Source organism: Xyrauchen texanus, chromosome 2 (genome assembly GCF_025860055.1).
Source record: "Xyrauchen texanus isolate HMW12.3.18 chromosome 2, RBS_HiC_50CHRs, whole genome shotgun sequence".
NCBI lineage: Eukaryota > Metazoa > Chordata > Actinopteri > Cypriniformes > Catostomidae > Xyrauchen > Xyrauchen texanus.
This window is the reverse complement of record NC_068277.1, coordinates 34,943,494-34,963,003: the sequence shown is the minus strand read 5'-3', so window position 1 is coordinate 34,963,003 and position 19,510 is coordinate 34,943,494. Positions and strand designations below refer to the sequence as shown.

The window sequence follows — 19,510 nt, the reverse complement described above, 5'->3', positions numbered from 1 at the left end:
AACACTCTAAAAGGTCTTTATTATACTCTGTCAGCCATTAATAAACACTGTACTGTGGCTGTATCCGATATATATACTCACTGATCACTTTATTAGGAACACTATGCTTGACAGAGTGTTTATCTGAGTTACCATAGCCTTCGTTAGATCAAACCAGTCTGGCCATTCTTCATTGACCTTCCTCATCAACAAGGCTTTCGGTCTGCAGAACTGACTCTCACTGGATGTTTTTTTTTTTTTGGCACCATTCTAAGTAAACTCAAGAGACTGTTGCACATGAAAATCCCAGGAGATCTGCAGTTACAGAAATAATCAAACCAGCCTGTCTGGCACCAACAATCATGCCAGTGTCAAAATCACTGAGATAATTTTTTTTTCCCCATTCTGATGGTTGATGTGAACTATAAAGTGGGCATAAAATTAAGAATCAAATTTACTTGATATTTAGACATATAAGGGGTAACTGTACTATAAGGGGTAACTGTAAAATATACACTGTACATTTCAGAACCCAAAACTTCCCCAGTCTGAAAGGGACCGTCTGAATACTCCACTCACTTTGCTAAAACATAGGAGATGTCCACTCATTCTTTCAATTCATGTGCAAGTTATACATGAAAAAAACAAAACAACTGTAAAATACATTTTCACATTCAGAATGTTCTTATAACTTCCCAGAGCACCGACAGACATACTACAGGTGATATTATTACAGTATGATAAAACATTTTTTTTCATTTATAACTTGCTCGTGAATTGAAAGAATGAGTGGACATCTCCTATATTTTAGCGTAGTTTTCAGACGGTCCCTTACATCTGCGAAACTGAATGTCGAACGGCAAACTTTACCTCGCTAAATCAGCGAGGCCAATGACATCCAGCTGGAAAGTTAATATGGGGTGAAAAGAGCAGGAGAGACGGAAGAGAAAGCAGGCAGCAGCGTCATTGTCGCAGAATATTGAACATATGTTCAAAAAGACTGCCAAACAGGGTACGGTTGTTATACTTTGTAAGCAATTTGACAACATTGTAGTAAATATTTTTAGTGCATCAAAAAGTGTGCTCGTTAAGATACCAGGAGACAAGCTAATCCAGCACAAATTAGTGCATAAAAAGTCACCAAAATGAAGTATTTGAACCTCATAATTAAATACAAAATGAGGGGAAAAACTGCAAAAAGGTCCACTTTAAAAAAAAATTAAAAAAAAAACCCTTCCACTAGGCTGGCTACGAGGATGTGGTTCCATGGTATTGACATTGCATTATGTCCAATAAAGGATATATATTTTAGTAAGCACCCAGTCATCATCCATTTCTCTAATTTTCACAGATTTTCTGTACGGTTATTTGTATGAGCAAATGTTCACATGAATCAGAAAGATTTGCTGACAAATCTTGTAAAAATGCAAAAACCTTGTAAAACAAAGATGTTCGTAGTGTACTTTAATCTGCAGGTTGATTTTAAACCTGCCTTTTCCATCAATATTGATTTTAGCACTGCTGCAATCTAACAAATAAAATCACAGTGCCTGGTGTGTCATAGCATACCCAAACAGCTGTGTGTTTTTCTGCTTGTGTTAAGTGTAACTTCATCGGTGCTTCTGACATTCGACCTCTCTTCTCTCCTCTTTCTCCTCTCCTGACAGCTCGTGACATGATAGGTCACAGAAACATCTTTTTCTGCTTTTCGATGAGGAAGAGTGTGAAATAGATGTTGACACACACACACACACACACACACACACACACACACACACACACACACACACACACACACACACACACCCTGAAAAGAACTTAGCTCAGGCCTGTGTGTTGTGTGTCTGGCAGGCAACAGAGTTACTCCCCTGTGTACGTTTTTAAAGTAATTTCAAGTGATTGATTTGAGTACCTGGGTGTCAGTCGCAGGCTTACACCTGCTAAAGGCCTTACCAGAGAGAGAGAGAGAGAGAGATGCCTCAAATCATGTGGCTTGTTGAGGAAAGATGTGCTTTTTCTTACCCAAGTGATCATCATATTTATTTTTTGTCTGATAAACAATAAAACATCCAGAGGGATGGTTCATTCCAAAATGTCATCATTTAGGCCTGTTTACTCTTAAGTTTTTCAAACCCGAAAAAACCCATTTGTTAAGCAGAATGTTAGACGTAGTCACCATTAACTTTCACTGTGTGAGTACATGATGACAGAATTGTCACCTTTGGGCGAAATACCTTTAATTCCATTAGAAGTTAATGTGAAGTAACCAAGTGGAAAAACCACTTTATTTTGGTTGTCAGTTATGAAAAAAATTTAAATAAATAAATCACCCTCCAGATCAGAGCCAGCTCTTCTGCAGACTCTTGAGTTCTCTCTGGTTCCCCTGTCATTAGATCAGGCTTTTCTCTCAGCCTCATTCTGAATTAATCCAATATAGTCAGCCAGGTCTGAATGTTTATTAATGTAGTGCCTGTTTCCATAGAGACAAGCCTGTTGGAGGTGAGCTAACCACTCTTTTTCCACATGGATCATCTGTCTGTCAACTGAAACTCTCCAGTGTTCATAGCTTTTCAAGATGAAGGAAACTCATCCTGTTACTTGGAGATGCCGACACACTGACTACATTTCCACTTGTGCTTGTGTCTACGGGCGTGTGTCATGGCACCTATGTGATGTGTTCTCGCAGACAGGTTCGATACGGTCACACACAAGCCTTTAGCATGAGGTAAACGGGCTGCTCTCCTCTGCTCTGTTTGCTCAGGTGCATCTGTTTTTTCCTTCTCTTCCCTCTGTGAGGAGAATATCCTCTGCTCATCCCCATGCCTCTGTCCGTTTGTACCGCCGTCACCCACAGAACACATTCCACAACTCCATGACAAATAGGAGACATAGAGGAAGTGTGTTTGATGTGTGTGCTGGCCGTTGTGTTTGCATTTGATGTTTTACAGGTGAGTTGTCAAGAGTGTTTGATTAAGCAGGAAAAAAAGAGCTCGGTAACTGGTGACACACAAGCTCCAACTGTGTACTCTCTAAAAACAGCCCTCTATTACACACATGTATCTGAATACCTCTGAACACATACACAGAGGACAACTGTCAGATGCATCTGCAAACACTCACTTAGTTCTGTCAGCTTTCCCTAAGCTTACAGAGTTCTGTTTCTGGTCGAGATTTAGACCCAAAACATAAACAGCCAACACCTTATCCTTGAGTAATCATGCTAAATTGCTAATTTGGTACTAGAAGTACACTTTTTCTCCCCAATTTGGAATGCCCAATTCCCACTACTTACTTATTAGGTTCTCGTGGTGGCACGGTTACTCACCTAAATCCGGTTGGCAGAGGACAAGTCTCAGTTGCCTCCCTTTCTGAGACAGTCAAGCCACACATCTTATCACGTGGCTCCGCATGTGGAGGCACATGCTATTCTCCGCGATCCACGCACAACTTGCCATGTGCCCCATTGAGAGCGAGAACCACTAATCGTGACCACAAGGAGGTTACCCCATGTGAATCTAACAGGGCCAATTCGGTTGCTTAGGAGACCTGGCTGGAGTCACTCAGCACACCCTGGATTTGAACTTGCAACTCCAGGGGTGGTAGTCAACATCAATACTCGCTGAGCTACCCAGGCCCCCATGAAAAGAGTCATTTTTGATCAAATCTAGACAGGCCCCATTTCCAGCAGCCATCACTCCAACACCTTATCCTTGAGTAATCATGCTAAATTGCTCATTTGGTACTAGAAAATTCCTTGCCATTATATCAAACACAGTTGAAAGCTATTTGGTTCATTAAATGAAACTTAATATTGTCTTTGTGTTTGTTTTTAAGTTGCCACAGTATGCAATAGACTGGCATGTCTTAAGGTCAATATTAGGTAAAAAATTAAATAATTAAACTGCTTTCTCTAGAAACTCATCCATCAATCATTGTTTTTAAGAATGAAGGGTATACAATGCTTGAAATTGCCCAAAAAAAAAACAACTAATTTTTTACTAAGGTGTACACTACAGTCTTCAAAGACGAGACAAAGGATATCTGGCTCTAACAAGGACAGAAAGGCTAGATGTACAACTAAACAAGAGGATAAGTACATCAGAGTCTCTAGTTTGAGAAATAGACGCCTCACATGTCCTCAGCTGACAGCTTCATTGAATTCTACCTGCTCAACACCAGTTTCATGTACAACAGTAAAGAGAAGACTCAGTGCTGCAGGCCTTATGGGAAGAATTGCAAGGAAAAAGCCACTTTTGAAACAGAAAATCAAAAAGAAAAGGTTAGAGTGGGTAAAGAAACACAGACATTGGACAACAGATCATTGGAAGTGTTATGAATCTTAACCCCATAAGAGCAAAATTTGTACATTATTCTAAACTTTTTGCCACCAGTGTATTCATTTAAAGCCTAAACCTGAGTGAGATGTTACATTTCTGATCTGAAGAGATGATTTCATGTCGGAGCCCATCTATCCGTCTTTTATAATGGACCATATTTAAGTTCACATCAGTGATTACGAAAATGATTTAGACTTTACTCTGGGGAAACTTAAAATGCTCCATAGAGTGTTAATCTATTCTGAATATTACTTTTTATGGAAAATTAATTAAGTGACATTTTTTTTTTTTATATAAACTGAACTACCTCTGGTGTAAGGCACTATACACTCACCTAAAGGATTATTAGGAACACCATACTAATACTGTGTTTGACCCCCTTTCACCTTCAGAACTGCCTTAATTCTACGTGGCATTGATTCAACAAGGTGCTGAAAGCATTCTTTAGAAATGTTGGCCCAAATTGATAGGATAGCATCTTGCAGTTGATGGAGATTTGTGGGATGCACATCCAGGGCACGAAGCTCCCGTTCCATCATATCCCAAAGATGCTCTATTGGGTTGAGATCTGGTGACTGTGGGGGCCATTTTAGTACAGTGAACTCATTGTCATGTTCAAGAAACCAATTTGAAATGATTCGAGCTTTGTGACATGGTGCATTATCCTGCTGGAAGTAGCCATCAGAGGATGGGTACATGGTGGCCATAAAGGGATGGACATGGTCAGAAACAATGCTCAGGTAGGCCGTGGCATTTAAAGGATACCCAATTGGCACTAAGGGGCCTAAAGTGTGCCAAGAAAACATCCCCCACACCATTACACCACCACCACCAGCCTGCACAGTGGTAACAAGGCATGATGGATCCATGTTCTCATTCTGTTTACGCCAAATTCTGACTCTACCATCTGAATGTCTCAACAGAAATCAAGACTCATCAGACCAGGCAACATTTTTCCAGTCTTCAACTGTCCAATTTTGGTGAGCTCTTGCAAATTGTAGCCTCTTTTTCCTATTTGTAGTGGAGATGAGTGGTACCCGGTGGGGTCTTCTGCTGTTGTAGCCCATCCCCCTCAAGGTTGTGCGTGTTGTGGCTTCACAAATGCTTTGCTGCATACCTCGGTTGTAACGAGTGGTTATTTCAGGCAAAGTTGCTCTTCTATCAGCTTGAATCAGTCGGCCCATTCTCCTCTGACCTCTAGCATCAACAAGGCATTTTCGCCCACAGGACTGCCGCATACTGGATGTTTTTCCCTTTTCACACCATTCTTTGTAAACCCTAGAAATGGTTGTGTGTGAAAATCCCAGTAACTGAGCAGATTGTGAAATACTGAGACCGGCCCATCTGGCACCAACAACCATGCCACGCTCAAAATTGCTTAAATCACCTTTCTTTCCCATTCTGACATTCAGTTTGGAGTTCAGGAGATTGTCTTGACCAGGACCACACCCCTAAATGCATTGAAGCAACTGCCATGTGATTGGTTGATTAGATAATTGCATTAATGAGAAATTGAACAGGTGTTCCTAATAATCCTTTAGGTGAGTGTATAAATGTAGCATTATTTTATATTATTGTTATTTAACTAAATAATGGTGTCATCATAAACAATCCTGATAGAATTATGGGACATTCACCTGTTTGTAGGCTCTATTGATTTTATTTAAAAAAAAAAAAAATTATGTTTGAATTTGTATTTATTATTCACTGCAAAATGTGTGCTTGACATTTCATATTTTGCTTGGCATCTACTGCCTCCAGAATAATGTTGTTATACATGAACAGATGAACGAAACGGCATTTCATGCTGATATTAATATCAGAAATTCCAGGAGAATCCACAGTTAACAACAGATTTCAGTTCATGTAGCCTACAAATTCAGCTTTATCTGGTAAGAAAAAAAGAATAAAAGAATATGTTTACTACTACTACTATTAATTCTTCTTCTTATTAAGCTATTATTATGAAAAGGCTATACAAGGGATATTCTATTTATAAATCTCTAAATGTAAGAGTAACATTTAAAAGTGGGCAGTTAATTTAGTTTTGACGCATTTCCGGGTCTATCCGAATACAGAGACAGATAATTTTGTCATATGAACAGATACAAATAGAGATAATGGCTGCGCACGCCTAATGAATAATATATATATATATATATATAATTTTTTTTCAAGGTGATAAAATGTACTTTTAATTTTTTTACAAATACCATGACATTTTGAAAAACGAATATCATAAAGTTTTTTTAATGTTACTCAATTTGTCTAGAACGAAACGTGCCGTTGTTTCACTGCTTTTTTTTTTTTTTTTTATAAAGAAAAAATAAAACTTGGTTCCAAACTATTTATACCAACATTTATTTTTTCAAGAATTTCAGATTTTAATGAGTCTTAAGTTTTTACTATATACAGATGGTTACATCATTTAGACATTTTTTACTTTAACCCTCAGGAAAAATATAAAAATTACTTGAAGTTCAGAAATCCAATAAAAAAAATATGTCCATCATAGCAGTGATTTTTTTCAAATAATTGTTTTCAAGTAATTGAAATTGTAAATAAATTGTTTTCAAAACACAACTTACTAACACAGATCTAAGAAACAACATTTATGTCCATTTTATCTTTGACTAGCACCTTCGTTCTAAGAGGACCAATGATTGTTAGTGTGTGTGTGAATGCACGTCTTTTTTTATTTGTTTATATGTGTGCATGTTATGTGAGAGGGTGAAAAAACACTCAGTTAGGCCCATCTTTGCAGTAGAATGAGTCTGTCTCCTTTTTTCTTTGGAATTTGTGAGCAGCTTGATGTATTTGACATATGCGTGACAGGCCACTGCTCCTCAAGACAAGCTCAGAAACTGTGCTGTCCAGACCCGCTGTGTGTATGTGTGTCTGTGTATGTGTGTGTGTGCATGGGTGTGTTTTCACATCAGAGCAGCGAAGCATTGCCATCGGCTACAAAAATACACACAAACACACCCATACACTGGGCCTTTTTTTAATACCCATTGCTTCTGTCATGAGATAAATTTTGACACCAACAATGAGTGTGTGTCAAGTTGTCAGTTTATCTCTCTCTCTTCCTTTTACGCATCCACTTTGTCTCATTCTCTCCTGCTCCCTCGCCCTTTTCCTCCACTTTATTCTTCCCCTCTCTCTGTCTCTCTCAGGCCTTTAAGTCAAGACTGTCCATGAATAGTGCATGTTATTTTGTTTTGTAGATTTCTATTTGACACTCTGCCTCTTTCCACTGTCTCTGGCTTTGGTTTGATTTAGCAGGAATAACCGAAAGTTTATAAGTCCAAACTGGGTAGCAATGAACCCTCTAGAGCACCTTTATCTCAAAAGTGTCTTTGCAATATGTGCTTTTATTGCTAAACCTTGCTGTAACTTTAACCATTATACAAGCCTATTTCCACTCACGAACACCAACTCACACTCTCACATGTACATTGTGTTCTTCTCAAATCAGGACATAACCTTTTTAATGCTGTTACTTTAATGTTATTTACAGGACATTTTATTTTACTCTAAAAGTCATGACCCATTTGGGCAAGTCAACTGTAGTCACTCACAAAAAAACCATCTCATGTGAAAGCACTGCCATTATTAACGTGACTGTAATTTGAAACTCCTCCTCCGTAAATGTCAAGAAATATGGGGCATGTGCTGTATATGGCCCTCTTTCTCCGTTAACATGTCAGCTGTGCGTCTGCTTGCTGAAGGGAACAGTACAGCCATTCTGTCGTGCTACTTGACGGGGTTCTCGGGTTTAGAGGCAGGATCAGGGTCACTGATGAAACACCCCCCACCGTCCCACCTGAGCAGGACATGAGAAAGTTGTCTCTCTTGCACCCGTGGTAAATTAATAGAGGACGTGTGTATGTTGAAGAGGGTGGAGAGGTACAAAAGTTGGTGCACTTGTGAAATATATTTGGGTATCAGAGTTTTACACCGGTTGCTGTTGGATTTACAGGTTGAAATGGAATGCAGCCCAATGAAAAGCTCTTTGATGGGCAGAGCAGGTTGAGTTTTAACAGACGAGCAATGCATAAAAGGCCATAGTTTATGTGGCTGTGAGAAGAACCTCTACTGCATGCTAGAGTCATAAAAACCTGAGACACCCATGAACAGCAGCACTAGGGGATGGCTGCAAATGGTTCTGGGAAATTTTTCTAAGAGAAGGAAGAGACACTTGTGAAAGTGTGGGAACTTTTCCACAGCAATATCCCTCTTCACTAATCTAGTTGCATATGACTTCCTCAAGTGTTTATATATACAGTGCATCCGGAAAGTATTCACAGCACTTCACTTTTCTACAAACAATACCCCATAATGACAACATGAAAGAAGTTTGTTTGAAATCCTTGCATAAAATCTTTTGCAAAAAAAATAAAACAAAATCACATGTACATAAGTATTCACAGCCTTTGCTCAAAACTTTGTTGAAGCACCTTTGGCACCAATTATAGCCTCAAGTCTTTTTGTGTATGAAGCTAAAAGCTTGGCACATCTATTTTGGGCAGTTTCTCCCATTCTTCTTTGCAGGACCTCTCAAGCTCCATCAGGTTGAATCGGGAGCGTCAGTGCACAGATATTTCCGGATCTCTCCAGAGATGTTCAATCGGGTTCATGTCTGGGCTCTGGCTGGGCCACTCAAGGATATTCACAGAGTTGTCCCGTAGCCACTCCTTTGTTATCTTGGCTGTGTGCTTCGGGACGTTGTCCTGTTGGAAGATGAACCTTCGCCCCAGTCTGAGGTCCAGAGTGCTCTGGAGAAGGTTTTCATCAAGGATGTCTCTGTACATTGCTGCATTCATCTTTCCCCCAATCCTGACTAGTCTCCCAGTTCCTGCTGCTGAAAAACATCCCCACAGCATAATGCTGCCACCACCATGCTTCACTGTAGGGATAGTATTGGCCAGGTGATGAGCGGTGCCTAGGTTTCCTCCAGACATGACGCTTTCAGGTCAAAGAGTTCAATCTTTGTTTCATCAGACCAGAGAATTTTGTTTCTCATGGTCTGGGAGTCCTTCAGGTGCCTTTTGGGAAACTCCAGGTGGGCTGTCATGTGCCTTTTACTGAGGAGTAGCTTCCGTCTGGCCACACTACCATACAGGCCTGATTAGTAGAATGCTGCAGAGATGGTTGGTCTTCTGGAAGTTTCCCCTCTCTCCACAGAGAAACGCTGGAGCTTTGTCAGAGTGACCATCGGGTTCTTAGTCACCTCCCTGACTTTTCCCCAGATCGCTCAATTTGGCCAGGCGGCCAGTTCTAGGAAGAGTCCTGGTGGTTCCAAACTTCCATTTACGGATGATGGAGGCCACTGTGCTCATTGGGACATTTTTCTGTACTCTTCCCCAGATCTGTGCCTCGATACAATCCTGTCTCGGATGTCTACAGACAATTCCTTGGACTTCATGGCTTGGTTTGTGCTCTGACATGCACTGTTAACTGTGGAACCTTATATAACAGGTGTGTGCCTTTCCAAATCATGTCCAATCAACTGAATTTACCACAGGTGGACTCCAATCAAGTTGTAGAAACTTCTCAAGGATGATCAGAGGAAACAGGATGCACCTGAGCTCAATTTTGAGTGACATGGCAAAGGCAGTGAATACAGTGAGTACAGTGAATGTACACACTTTTTTTTATTTATTTTTTTTTTTTATATAAATTTGCAAAGATTTCAAACAAACTTTTTTCACGTTGTTATTGTGGGGTATTGTTTGTAGCATTTTGAGGAAAATAATGAATTTAATAAATTTTGGAATAAGGCTGTAATGTAAAATTATATATGCACTGTGTGTATATATATATGTGTGTATATACTAAACTAAATTGCAAAAATAAACTGTTTGCCATTGGTCAGACAAAAAATGAGTCTCACCCCAAACTCATGCCATTGGTTGAGACGATGCTGCACAGTTTAACTGTTTAGGATGCACAAACAAACAGAGGATTCTTTTAATAGCACCACAGAGCCATGGTATTTACATGTGGGGGGGTCACACACAACAAATTAGTTATAGATGTTTTTACATATTAAGCTGGGACAGTTACAAATTTATTGCCAGCTTTAATAAAGTCAGTAATGTACTTTCCAGGATGGCCACCGATGAGAATGAGACTTGCTGTCTTAGAACTCCCAGTACACTGAAGTCTCCTATGAATGGCCTCCTGTCCTGACTTCCTTTGCACATACAGTAAACATGGAGAAATGGTGTTCAGAGAAAACACATAATATAATTGCTTTTCAAAGAATAGAAAAATAATTTAGTTTCCCCAAGGCAGCTATTGAATTTCAGTTGTGATATAAGTTTGCTGTGAGTATTCTGCAAATCCATAATGTGTGTAATTTTGGTTTGTTTTATTTATCCTACAGAGGCGGAGGCTTCTACAGGAACTGGGAGAACAGAAGATACCCTACCTTTCTCCTACAGACCCGGGATTCCAGAAACTGGTTAGAGATCCATATGTCTTCAGAATACTTCAGAATGTGCAATTTGCTATTGATCTTGTTTAGTTCTGTATTACTGTTAACAAAAACTCTCGTAAAGCATTTATAGACAGTATTATATAGTATTGTCCAGAGTTTATGGACACTTAAGTCACACTTAATATACACTTTTCAAACAAAACATTTCATATTTCGTTTTTTTTAAAGATAAAACGATTTATTAAGGTTGTTTTATATATATATATATATATATATATATATATATATATATATATATATATATATATATATATATATATATATATATATATATACACACAGCCTTGGCCAAAAGTATTGGCAGTGACATCAATTTTGTGTTTTGCAAAGTTTGTTGCTTAAGTATTTGTAGATTATTTTTCACATGTGTCTGTTATACTGGACAACAATGATAAGCATTTCATATGTTTGCATAAGTTTCTGAAGGCTTTTATTGGCAAAACACTCAATTTATGCTAAGAAACAATATTTACAGTGTTGACCATTGGTCTTCATAACCTCTGTAATTCGCTCTGGCAAGCTGGATATCAGCTTCTGGGCCAAATCCTGACTGATAGCGATCCATTCTTGACTTAGTGCTCTGATTTGATCACAATTTGTGGACTTCTGTTTGTCCACTCGCCTTTTGAGGATTGACCACAGGTTCTCTATGGGATTAAGATCCGGGGAGTTGCCTGGGCATGGATCCAAAATTTCAATGTAATGATCTCCGAGCCACTTCATTATCAATCTTGCCATTTGACATGGTGCTCCATCATGCTGGAAAATGCATGGATCAACACCAAATTGCTCCTGGATCGTTGGGAGAAGTTGCTCTTGCAGGACGTTTTGATACCATTCTTTGGTTCTGAGACCATTCGGATGGTCTCAGGATGCTTCGCTTTTGGCACGACACAGGACTCATGGTAGCTTTCACCTATTCTCCTCCGGACTATCAATTTTCCAGATGCCCCAAACAGTCAGAAGGCGGCGTCATCAGAGAAAATATCTTTGCACCAGTCTTCTGCCGTCCAATCCTTGTACTTCCTGCAGAATTTTAGTTTGTCCTTGATGTTTTTCTTGGAGAGAAGTGGCTTCTTTGCTGCCAATATTGAGCAAGCTCTGCACTGGTCGTGACACAATTCCGTAGCTGACTCCTCAGGAGGAGACAGTCCTGGTGCTTGCTGGACATTCTGGGATGTCCTGAAACGTTCTTCACTGCAGTTGAACCTCTCTCCTTGAAGTTCTTGATGATCCGGTAAATGGTTCTTTCAGGTGCAATATTTCCTTGCATGTGAGGCAATTTTTATGCAAAGCGATGATGGCTGCACGTCATTCTTTAGAGGTAAACATTGCGAACAAGAACACAATGATTGGAAGCACTTCTTCTCTCCTTTTATAGCAATCAGTCTGCTCTTATAATCCAATCAGAATGATAGAGTAATTTTGTGCCAGGACCAAAAAACTGTGAAATAAGGGATTTGTGATAGTTAATTTTTTGGCCAATGAAGCTTTTTGCAATTATTTAAAATGCATCTGATCACACTGCACAATAATCTAGAAACAATGTGAATCAACATCACAACAATTGAAGCACAAAATTTGTGAACAATTGAACACAAAATTTATGTCACAATTTTCACAAAAGACTTTTGGCCACGGCTGTATATATATATATATATATATATATATATATATACATACACATACACATAGTGGTATATTGACCACGGCATTATTGTTGGTGTCAGATGGGCTGGTTTGAATATTTCTGTAACTGCTGATCTCCTGGGATTTTCACACACAACAGTCTCCAGTGTTTACTCAGAAAGGTGCCAAAAACATAGTGAGTGGCAGTTCTGCGCATGAAAATGCCTTGTTGATGAGAGAGGTCAATGGAGAATGGCCAGAATGGCCGTTATTACAACTATTGACCAGAAGAGGTCGCTTGTTCTTAGCAGACCTCCTGCTCACTCTAGGATTCTAGCATGCAACAACTAACACTTTTTCATAATTTATATGTTAAATTAAGCTAAATTTGACCTCAGCTTGTCAGCGAGCTAGTGCGCGCCACTGTAGCCTCCCCTTTCTGTTCTTGGCTGACAGAAGTGGAACCTGACGTGGTCTTCTGCTGTTGTAACCCTGTCAAGGTCCAACATGTTATGCATTCTGAGATGCGATTCTACTCACTACAATTGTACAGAGTGGTTATCTGAGTTACTGTAGCCTTTCTGTCAGCTCGAACCAGTCTGGCCATTCTCCGTTGACCTCTCTCATCAACAAGGTGGTTCCATCCACAGAACTACCATTCACTGGATGTTTTATTTTTTTTACACCATTCTGAGTAAACTTTAGTGGAGGGATGGGCAACTGGCGGCCAGCAGTATCATTGAAGACGGCCCATCGGACAAGACTGTGGATTGATTTTAGTTCTTTGAAAAAGGGATTATGTAAAGATTGCATTCAGTTTATGATGTTATTACAACTATTGACCAGAAGAGGTCGCTTGTTTTTAGCAGATCTCCTGATTGTAGGATTCTAGCATGCAACATCTAACACTTTTTCATAATTTATAAGTTAAATTAAGCAAAATTTTACCTCAGATTGTCAGCGAGCTAGTGCGCGCTATTGTTAATGTACGAAGGGGGAACCCATATCTTTATTTTCCTGGATACAAAATATGTCATTAAAGATTTAAATTTGATTTGCAAATACAACCAGTTGATCAAAGAGTTGTACATTATTAGAGATACATACACCAGAGCTGCTCTCCTCAAAGATGTAAAGGGTTAAATACAAGGGAAAAAGTCATCAAAACATGCGAAAAACTAAAAAGTTGTTGTCAGAGGGAGAGACTTTAAAGAAATGTTCTCTGACACACGGGACTGTTCACATTGTGCGTGCATGCGTGTGTGTTGTGGTGCTGAAATGTTATGTATTAATGCTTTGAAATGTTATGATCTTGCATCCAGTATTGTTATTGATGATAATATTTGGATTTTGGTGATATTTAGATTTTAACTAATACATATAAGCTGTTTTATAATGTTTTTATTAATATTGTTAAATAAAATGTTTAATTTATGTAACAAAATCTTTAAAAGCACATCCCATTAGTCATGCATAGATTACTCACAATAAAGAGGAAATTGAGTAAGGGGGTGAACATGGTTAGAGTGCGGATTTGTAATACGGCCCCTTGGTATAGAGGAGAAAAAATTTTGGCCCTCGCATCCTTCAAAGTTCCCATCCCTGCTCTAGAGACTGTAGTGAATGAAAATCCCAGGAGATCAGCAGTTACAGAAATACCATTTCTCCATTTTGATGAGAACATTAACTGAAGGTCCTGACCCTTATCTGCATTATTTTATGCCACAGGATTGGCTGATTAGATAATCGCATGAATTAGTAGGTGAACAGGTGTACAGATGTATCTAATAAAGTGGTCTGTGAGTGCATATAAAAAACAATGTCAATTATGCTTTTTAAAGTTTGTATATTGTATTTATGTCTATAATCTGACAGTGGGACTCCAGTTATTCGGGACTGGCTTTACGGCAGTCTGGTACCATTGCAAGTGGTCTCCATGAAAAGGTGCAGTCTGCTCTGAGAATTTTTCAGCGTCGTGGTTGCCTTCTCAGAGATCTTGTTCGCATTCGAGACCGGGACATCTTCACAGCCGTTTCACGTGTACTTGTGGGTCAGCCTGGCTACACTTATCGTTATCTGGACACACGTCTATTTACCATCCCCTGGCACCATGAGGAGGGAGACAGTCAGAGAGATGAGAACGAGAAACTTTGCTGTGACTCTGACATGAGGGGTGCTTGCCAAGCATTGTGGGAGCTTAATCAGTTCTTTTTGACAGATGTTCAACAGCAGACAAATCTGAGAGGTGTCAAACGTTCTTGCAGTGACACTGAAAACAGTGAAGACACTCCCGGGGAGGGGACATGTGAAGAGAGTGTTAAGGACAGGGTGCATGAGAAGACAAAGGAGAAAGAGGAGAGGACAGATGAGGAGGTGGAGGAAGAAGACAGTGGTCAGGGCTGCTCACATTCCTCACCTCCTCCCTACTCTCCACCACCTGCTGTGGCTGGCCCGGTCCACTTTAATGTAACTCTCATCAACTATATGGACCCCATAGCCATGACCCAACTGAAAGAAGAGCCATATTATGGCATGGGCAAAATGGCAGTGGGTTGGCATCATGATGAGAACCTGGTGCCTCTCTCACCAGTTGCTGTCTACAGCTATATCTGCCCAGCAGAGCCAAAGAATGAAGGTGAGAGTTCTAAAGCCTTAGATATATTATAACAGTGTTTCCCAAATTTTTTTGTCTTGTATACACCCACAGCCTCGAAGCAAAAGTACCCCTGCTTTCTATTATACTGGATTTTCTTTAATAAAAGGAACTGAATTTGTTAACATTACTAAATCATAAAAATGTCACTTCAAAATCAGTTTTTGCAATAGTTTACACAAACTAACAATGAACAATACTTTTACGGCACCTAATCATGGTTAATGTGTATACTAATACATTTTTACATATAAAAGTTGTATACAGTAACATTACCATTAATTAATACATTATGAACTAACAATGAACTACACATTTTGACTAATTAACATTTACCAAGATTAATAAATGCTGTAAAAAAAATCTTGTTTCATTGTTAGCTCATGATACCTAAAGCATCAACTAAAAACTAGAACCTTATTGTCAGGTATTATATATACAGTGGCCCCAAACAGTATTTTTAACACTGAAGCTGCACTTAAAAACATACAAATTCCATTGCACTAGAGAACAAAATATTCTACAAGATGATATTTACTTTAAAGAAAGATAGCATGAGCACACATTTATTGCATAATGTTAAAAAAAAAATAGTACATAGTATAACAGTATAAAACAATTAAAATACTATTCAAAATGTTATCATTTGGTAATGGCTTCATTAATGATTAAAGTTCAAGTGTTTTAATATTTAGTGTGTAAGCCTTACCTTCACAGAACTTAGACAATGCCAGGGCATAGAATCAACAAGTTTTTGTAAAAGCCTGTGGTGCAAGTTTCCTCTTTGTTTCAGCAACCAAACCTTAGAATATCGACACTTTGACATTTTCTTCTCCATTTCATCCCACAAGTGCTCTGTAAGTTTTAGGGCAATTCTAGAATGTACCTTAACATTTTTTTTAAAGTATTTTTTAACAAATGGCTGGTACACTTTGGATTGGATTGTTATTCTGTTTAAAGATACTCTTCTGTCTATTCATCAATTTCTTTGCTAGTGAACACAAGCTCACCGACACCACTGTCGGTAAGGTACATCCCATATTTTCCATATATTAGGCTCATGAACAGAGATGTTAACCAGTTCCAGTGATTCCTTCCAAGTCTTTCATTTTTTTTTTTTTACCTCATATAGCATTTTGTGTTGTGCCCATTGAGTCATCTTGTCTGGACGGCCATTTCTATGGAGAGTAGCCACAGTACTAAATCATCTCCATTTGTAGACAATTTTTCTAACTGTGGACAGATACATATCTATTTTTGCGGGGCATGGTCCACGTTAGCGGATGCTACCTGTGAAAAGAAAACTCAAAAAGTTTGATTTGCCTTTTATAAGTCAAATTAGCTCTAACATACTACTTTGTGTTGTTAGCTTAAGCACATTTTGCTTTGTTTATACTTGTGATATATATATATATATATATATATATATATATATATATATAGATCTGTGCAAAAGTTGTTTCACAAAAACATTTATTTTAAGATGGTTATTTATATCTGCTACATTAGTGTGTCAATTAGTGCTACATTTATACTCCCAAACATTCCTTTTGCAAATAAAATTGAATATAATAGAAGAACAGGGAGTACTGCATCAGAGCCCCCCACTGAACATTGAGTCAGTCGGGGATTACACAAAGAGACGGAAATAATTGAGACAGCCTAAATAAATAAAAGAACTGTGGTGAATTGTCAAATAAGCTTGGAACATCCTATCTTCCAACAACCAAGAAAAACTAAGTCCTGGTGCAAGTAGGAGAATTGGTGCTGTTTTGAAGGCAAAGGTGGTCACCAAAATTGATTTAGCTCTGTTTCTGTTTACTGGAATTTGTATGACATTAATTGATGATTAAATCCTCACTTTGAAAATCTTAAACAAGTGCCTAAAGCTTTTGCACAGTACTGTGTGTGTGTGTGTGTGTGTGTGTGTGTGTGTGTGTGTGTGTGTGTGTGTGTGTGTGTATGTATGTATGTAGTTGATGACAGAAGTTTATCACTCTCATTAAAGTCATTAAAACTCATGTTTTTAACCACTCCACAAATAACTATAGTTTTGGCAAGTCATTTAGGACATCTACTTTGTGCATGCCACAAGTAATTTTTCCAACAATTGTTTACAGACAGATTGTTTCACTTTTATTTGACTATATCTCAATTCCAATGGGTCAGAAGTTTACATATACTAAGTTAACTGTGCCTTTAAGCAGCTTGGAAAATTCCAGAAAATGTTGTCTTTATGCAATTAGCCAATTAGCTTCTGATAGTCTAATTGGCTAATTGTAGTCAATTAGTTGTGTACCTCTGGATGTTTTTTTTAAGGCCTACCTTCAAACTCAGGGCCTCGTTGGGAAAATCAAAAGAAATCAGTCAAGACCTAAGAAAAAAAAATTGTGGACCTTGACAAGTCTGGTTCATCCTTGGGAGCTATTTCCAAATGCCTGAAGGTACCACGTTCATCTGTACAAACAATATTACTCGAGTATAAACACCATGGGACCATGAAGCCATCATACCACTCAGGAAGGAGACGCATTCTGTCTCCTAGAGATGAACGTATTTTGTGTGCAAAAAGTGCAAATCAATCCCAGAACAACAGCAAAGGACCTTGTGAAGATGCTGGAGGAAACAGGTAGACAAGTATCTGTATCCACAATAAAACGAGTCCTATAGCAACATAACCTGAAAAGCTGCTCAGCAAGGAAGAATCTACTGCTCCAAAACTGCCATAAAAAGCCAGACTACAGTTTGCAAGTGCATGTGGGTCAAAGATCTGGTCTGATGAAATAAATGTGGATATATTGAAGCAACATCTGAAGACATCAGCAGGAAGTTACCCGTTTTGCAAATGGGTCTTCCAAATGGACATTGACCCCAAGCATACCTCCAAAGTTGTGGCAAAATGGCTCAAGGACAACAAAGTCAAGGTATTGGAGTGGCCATCACAAAGCCCTGACCTCAATCTGATGAGAATGAGAATTTGTGGGCAGAACTGAAAAAGCATGTGTGAGGCCTATAAACCTGACTCAGTTAGACAAGTTATGTCTGGAGGAATGGGCCAAAATTCTTGCTACTTAATGTGAGAAGCTTGTGGAAGGCTATCCAAAACGTTTTACCCAAGTTAAACAATTTAAAGGCAATGCTACCAAATATTAACAAAGTGTATGTAAACATCTGACCAACTGGGAATGTGATGAAAGAAATAAAAGCTGAAAGACATAATTCTCTCTACTATTATTCTGACATTTCACATTCTTAAAATAAAATAGTGATCCTAACTGACCTAAGACTTTTCTATGATTAAATGTCAGGAACTGAGTTTAAATGTATTAGGCTAAGGTGTATGTAAACTTCTGACTTCAACTGTTATATATATGAAATTATTGCGGTTGGTGCACATGCTTTTAACATGTTGGAGCAGTGGTGTACACGTGGGTGATGCAGGCTTGAATATAACTCCCCAAACATATGTTTTATTTAAAAGGGACAAAACAACCCTTTATTTTTTGTTAGTTCACCTTAGCCAACCATCCATAACAGTTAGTTAGTGTGACACCAGCCAGTCCAAAATCATCTTTCTCTTGATAGGGTAAATGTACTCATGCAGTCATTTATTGTTGAACTATCATGAAGAAGGAACCATATATTGCATATTTCACATGAATCTCACTGAAGTTTTTCTACACATCGGTCTCTCTTCATGTCAAGCTAACAGCTCAGCAGGCAGCTGTGTGCATGTGTGTGTGTGTCAGCTAGACAGAACAGAGCATGGTGTGCTAACCAGAACCACCTGCCTCACAAGCTCTGTTTCGCCAATCTCTTACTGACCGATATGACCTCTGACCTCCCCAGGGCCCGCTTCAAACGCTGCTTGAATGGTCTGTGTGTGTTTTTGTGTGTGAATAAGTTGGTTTTTGTGGAATTATTCTGCAGCTGTTCTTTTGGAGGTAAAATTTACCCCTTGGTTCCAGACTTCAGAGAGACTCCCTCATTGGAACGCTTTTGCAGCGCGTATGCACCCTTGCCGAGCGTCGCAAAAAACGTTCCCTTCACTTTACGGAATTCGCTATGAAATGCTGCAGGCCAGCTGAAACGTATTGTTACTCAAGAGGAATTTCACTTTGCACATCACTTATTTGTTACCATGTGTGTTAGTATGTCGGTGTATGTGTTTTATTTTTTTTTGCTCCTTTGGATAACATGTGTTGTATAGATTCTTATGTCACCTTAACACACTTTGAAGGCAACTTTATGTTCTGTAGAATTCCTAACCCCAAACCCTTAGTATAGGTTTTTAATGATGCATACATCCTTTAACGCAACAGTAACTAAGTTTCCCTCCACTTTCTGCAATGTTATCAAAAAAGCATAAAAAATCCATTGTTCTTTTGTTGTAAGGATACATTTTTT

At 38.7% G+C, this 19,510-nt stretch overlaps 1 protein-coding gene across 1 annotated transcript in view; it reads left to right on the top strand.

The window, feature by feature from the left end:
- LOC127618491 (alpha-ketoglutarate-dependent dioxygenase FTO-like) overlaps positions 1 to 19,510 on the top strand; it is a 219,122-nt gene that overhangs the window by 48,906 nt on the left and 150,706 nt on the right. The window contains exons 2-3 of the mRNA XM_052090974.1: positions 10,708 to 10,785; positions 14,326 to 15,085. Of these exons, the coding sequence (XP_051946934.1) occupies positions 10,708 to 10,785; positions 14,326 to 15,085 (838 nt within the window). The remainder of the gene's footprint in view (positions 1 to 10,707; positions 10,786 to 14,325; positions 15,086 to 19,510) is intronic.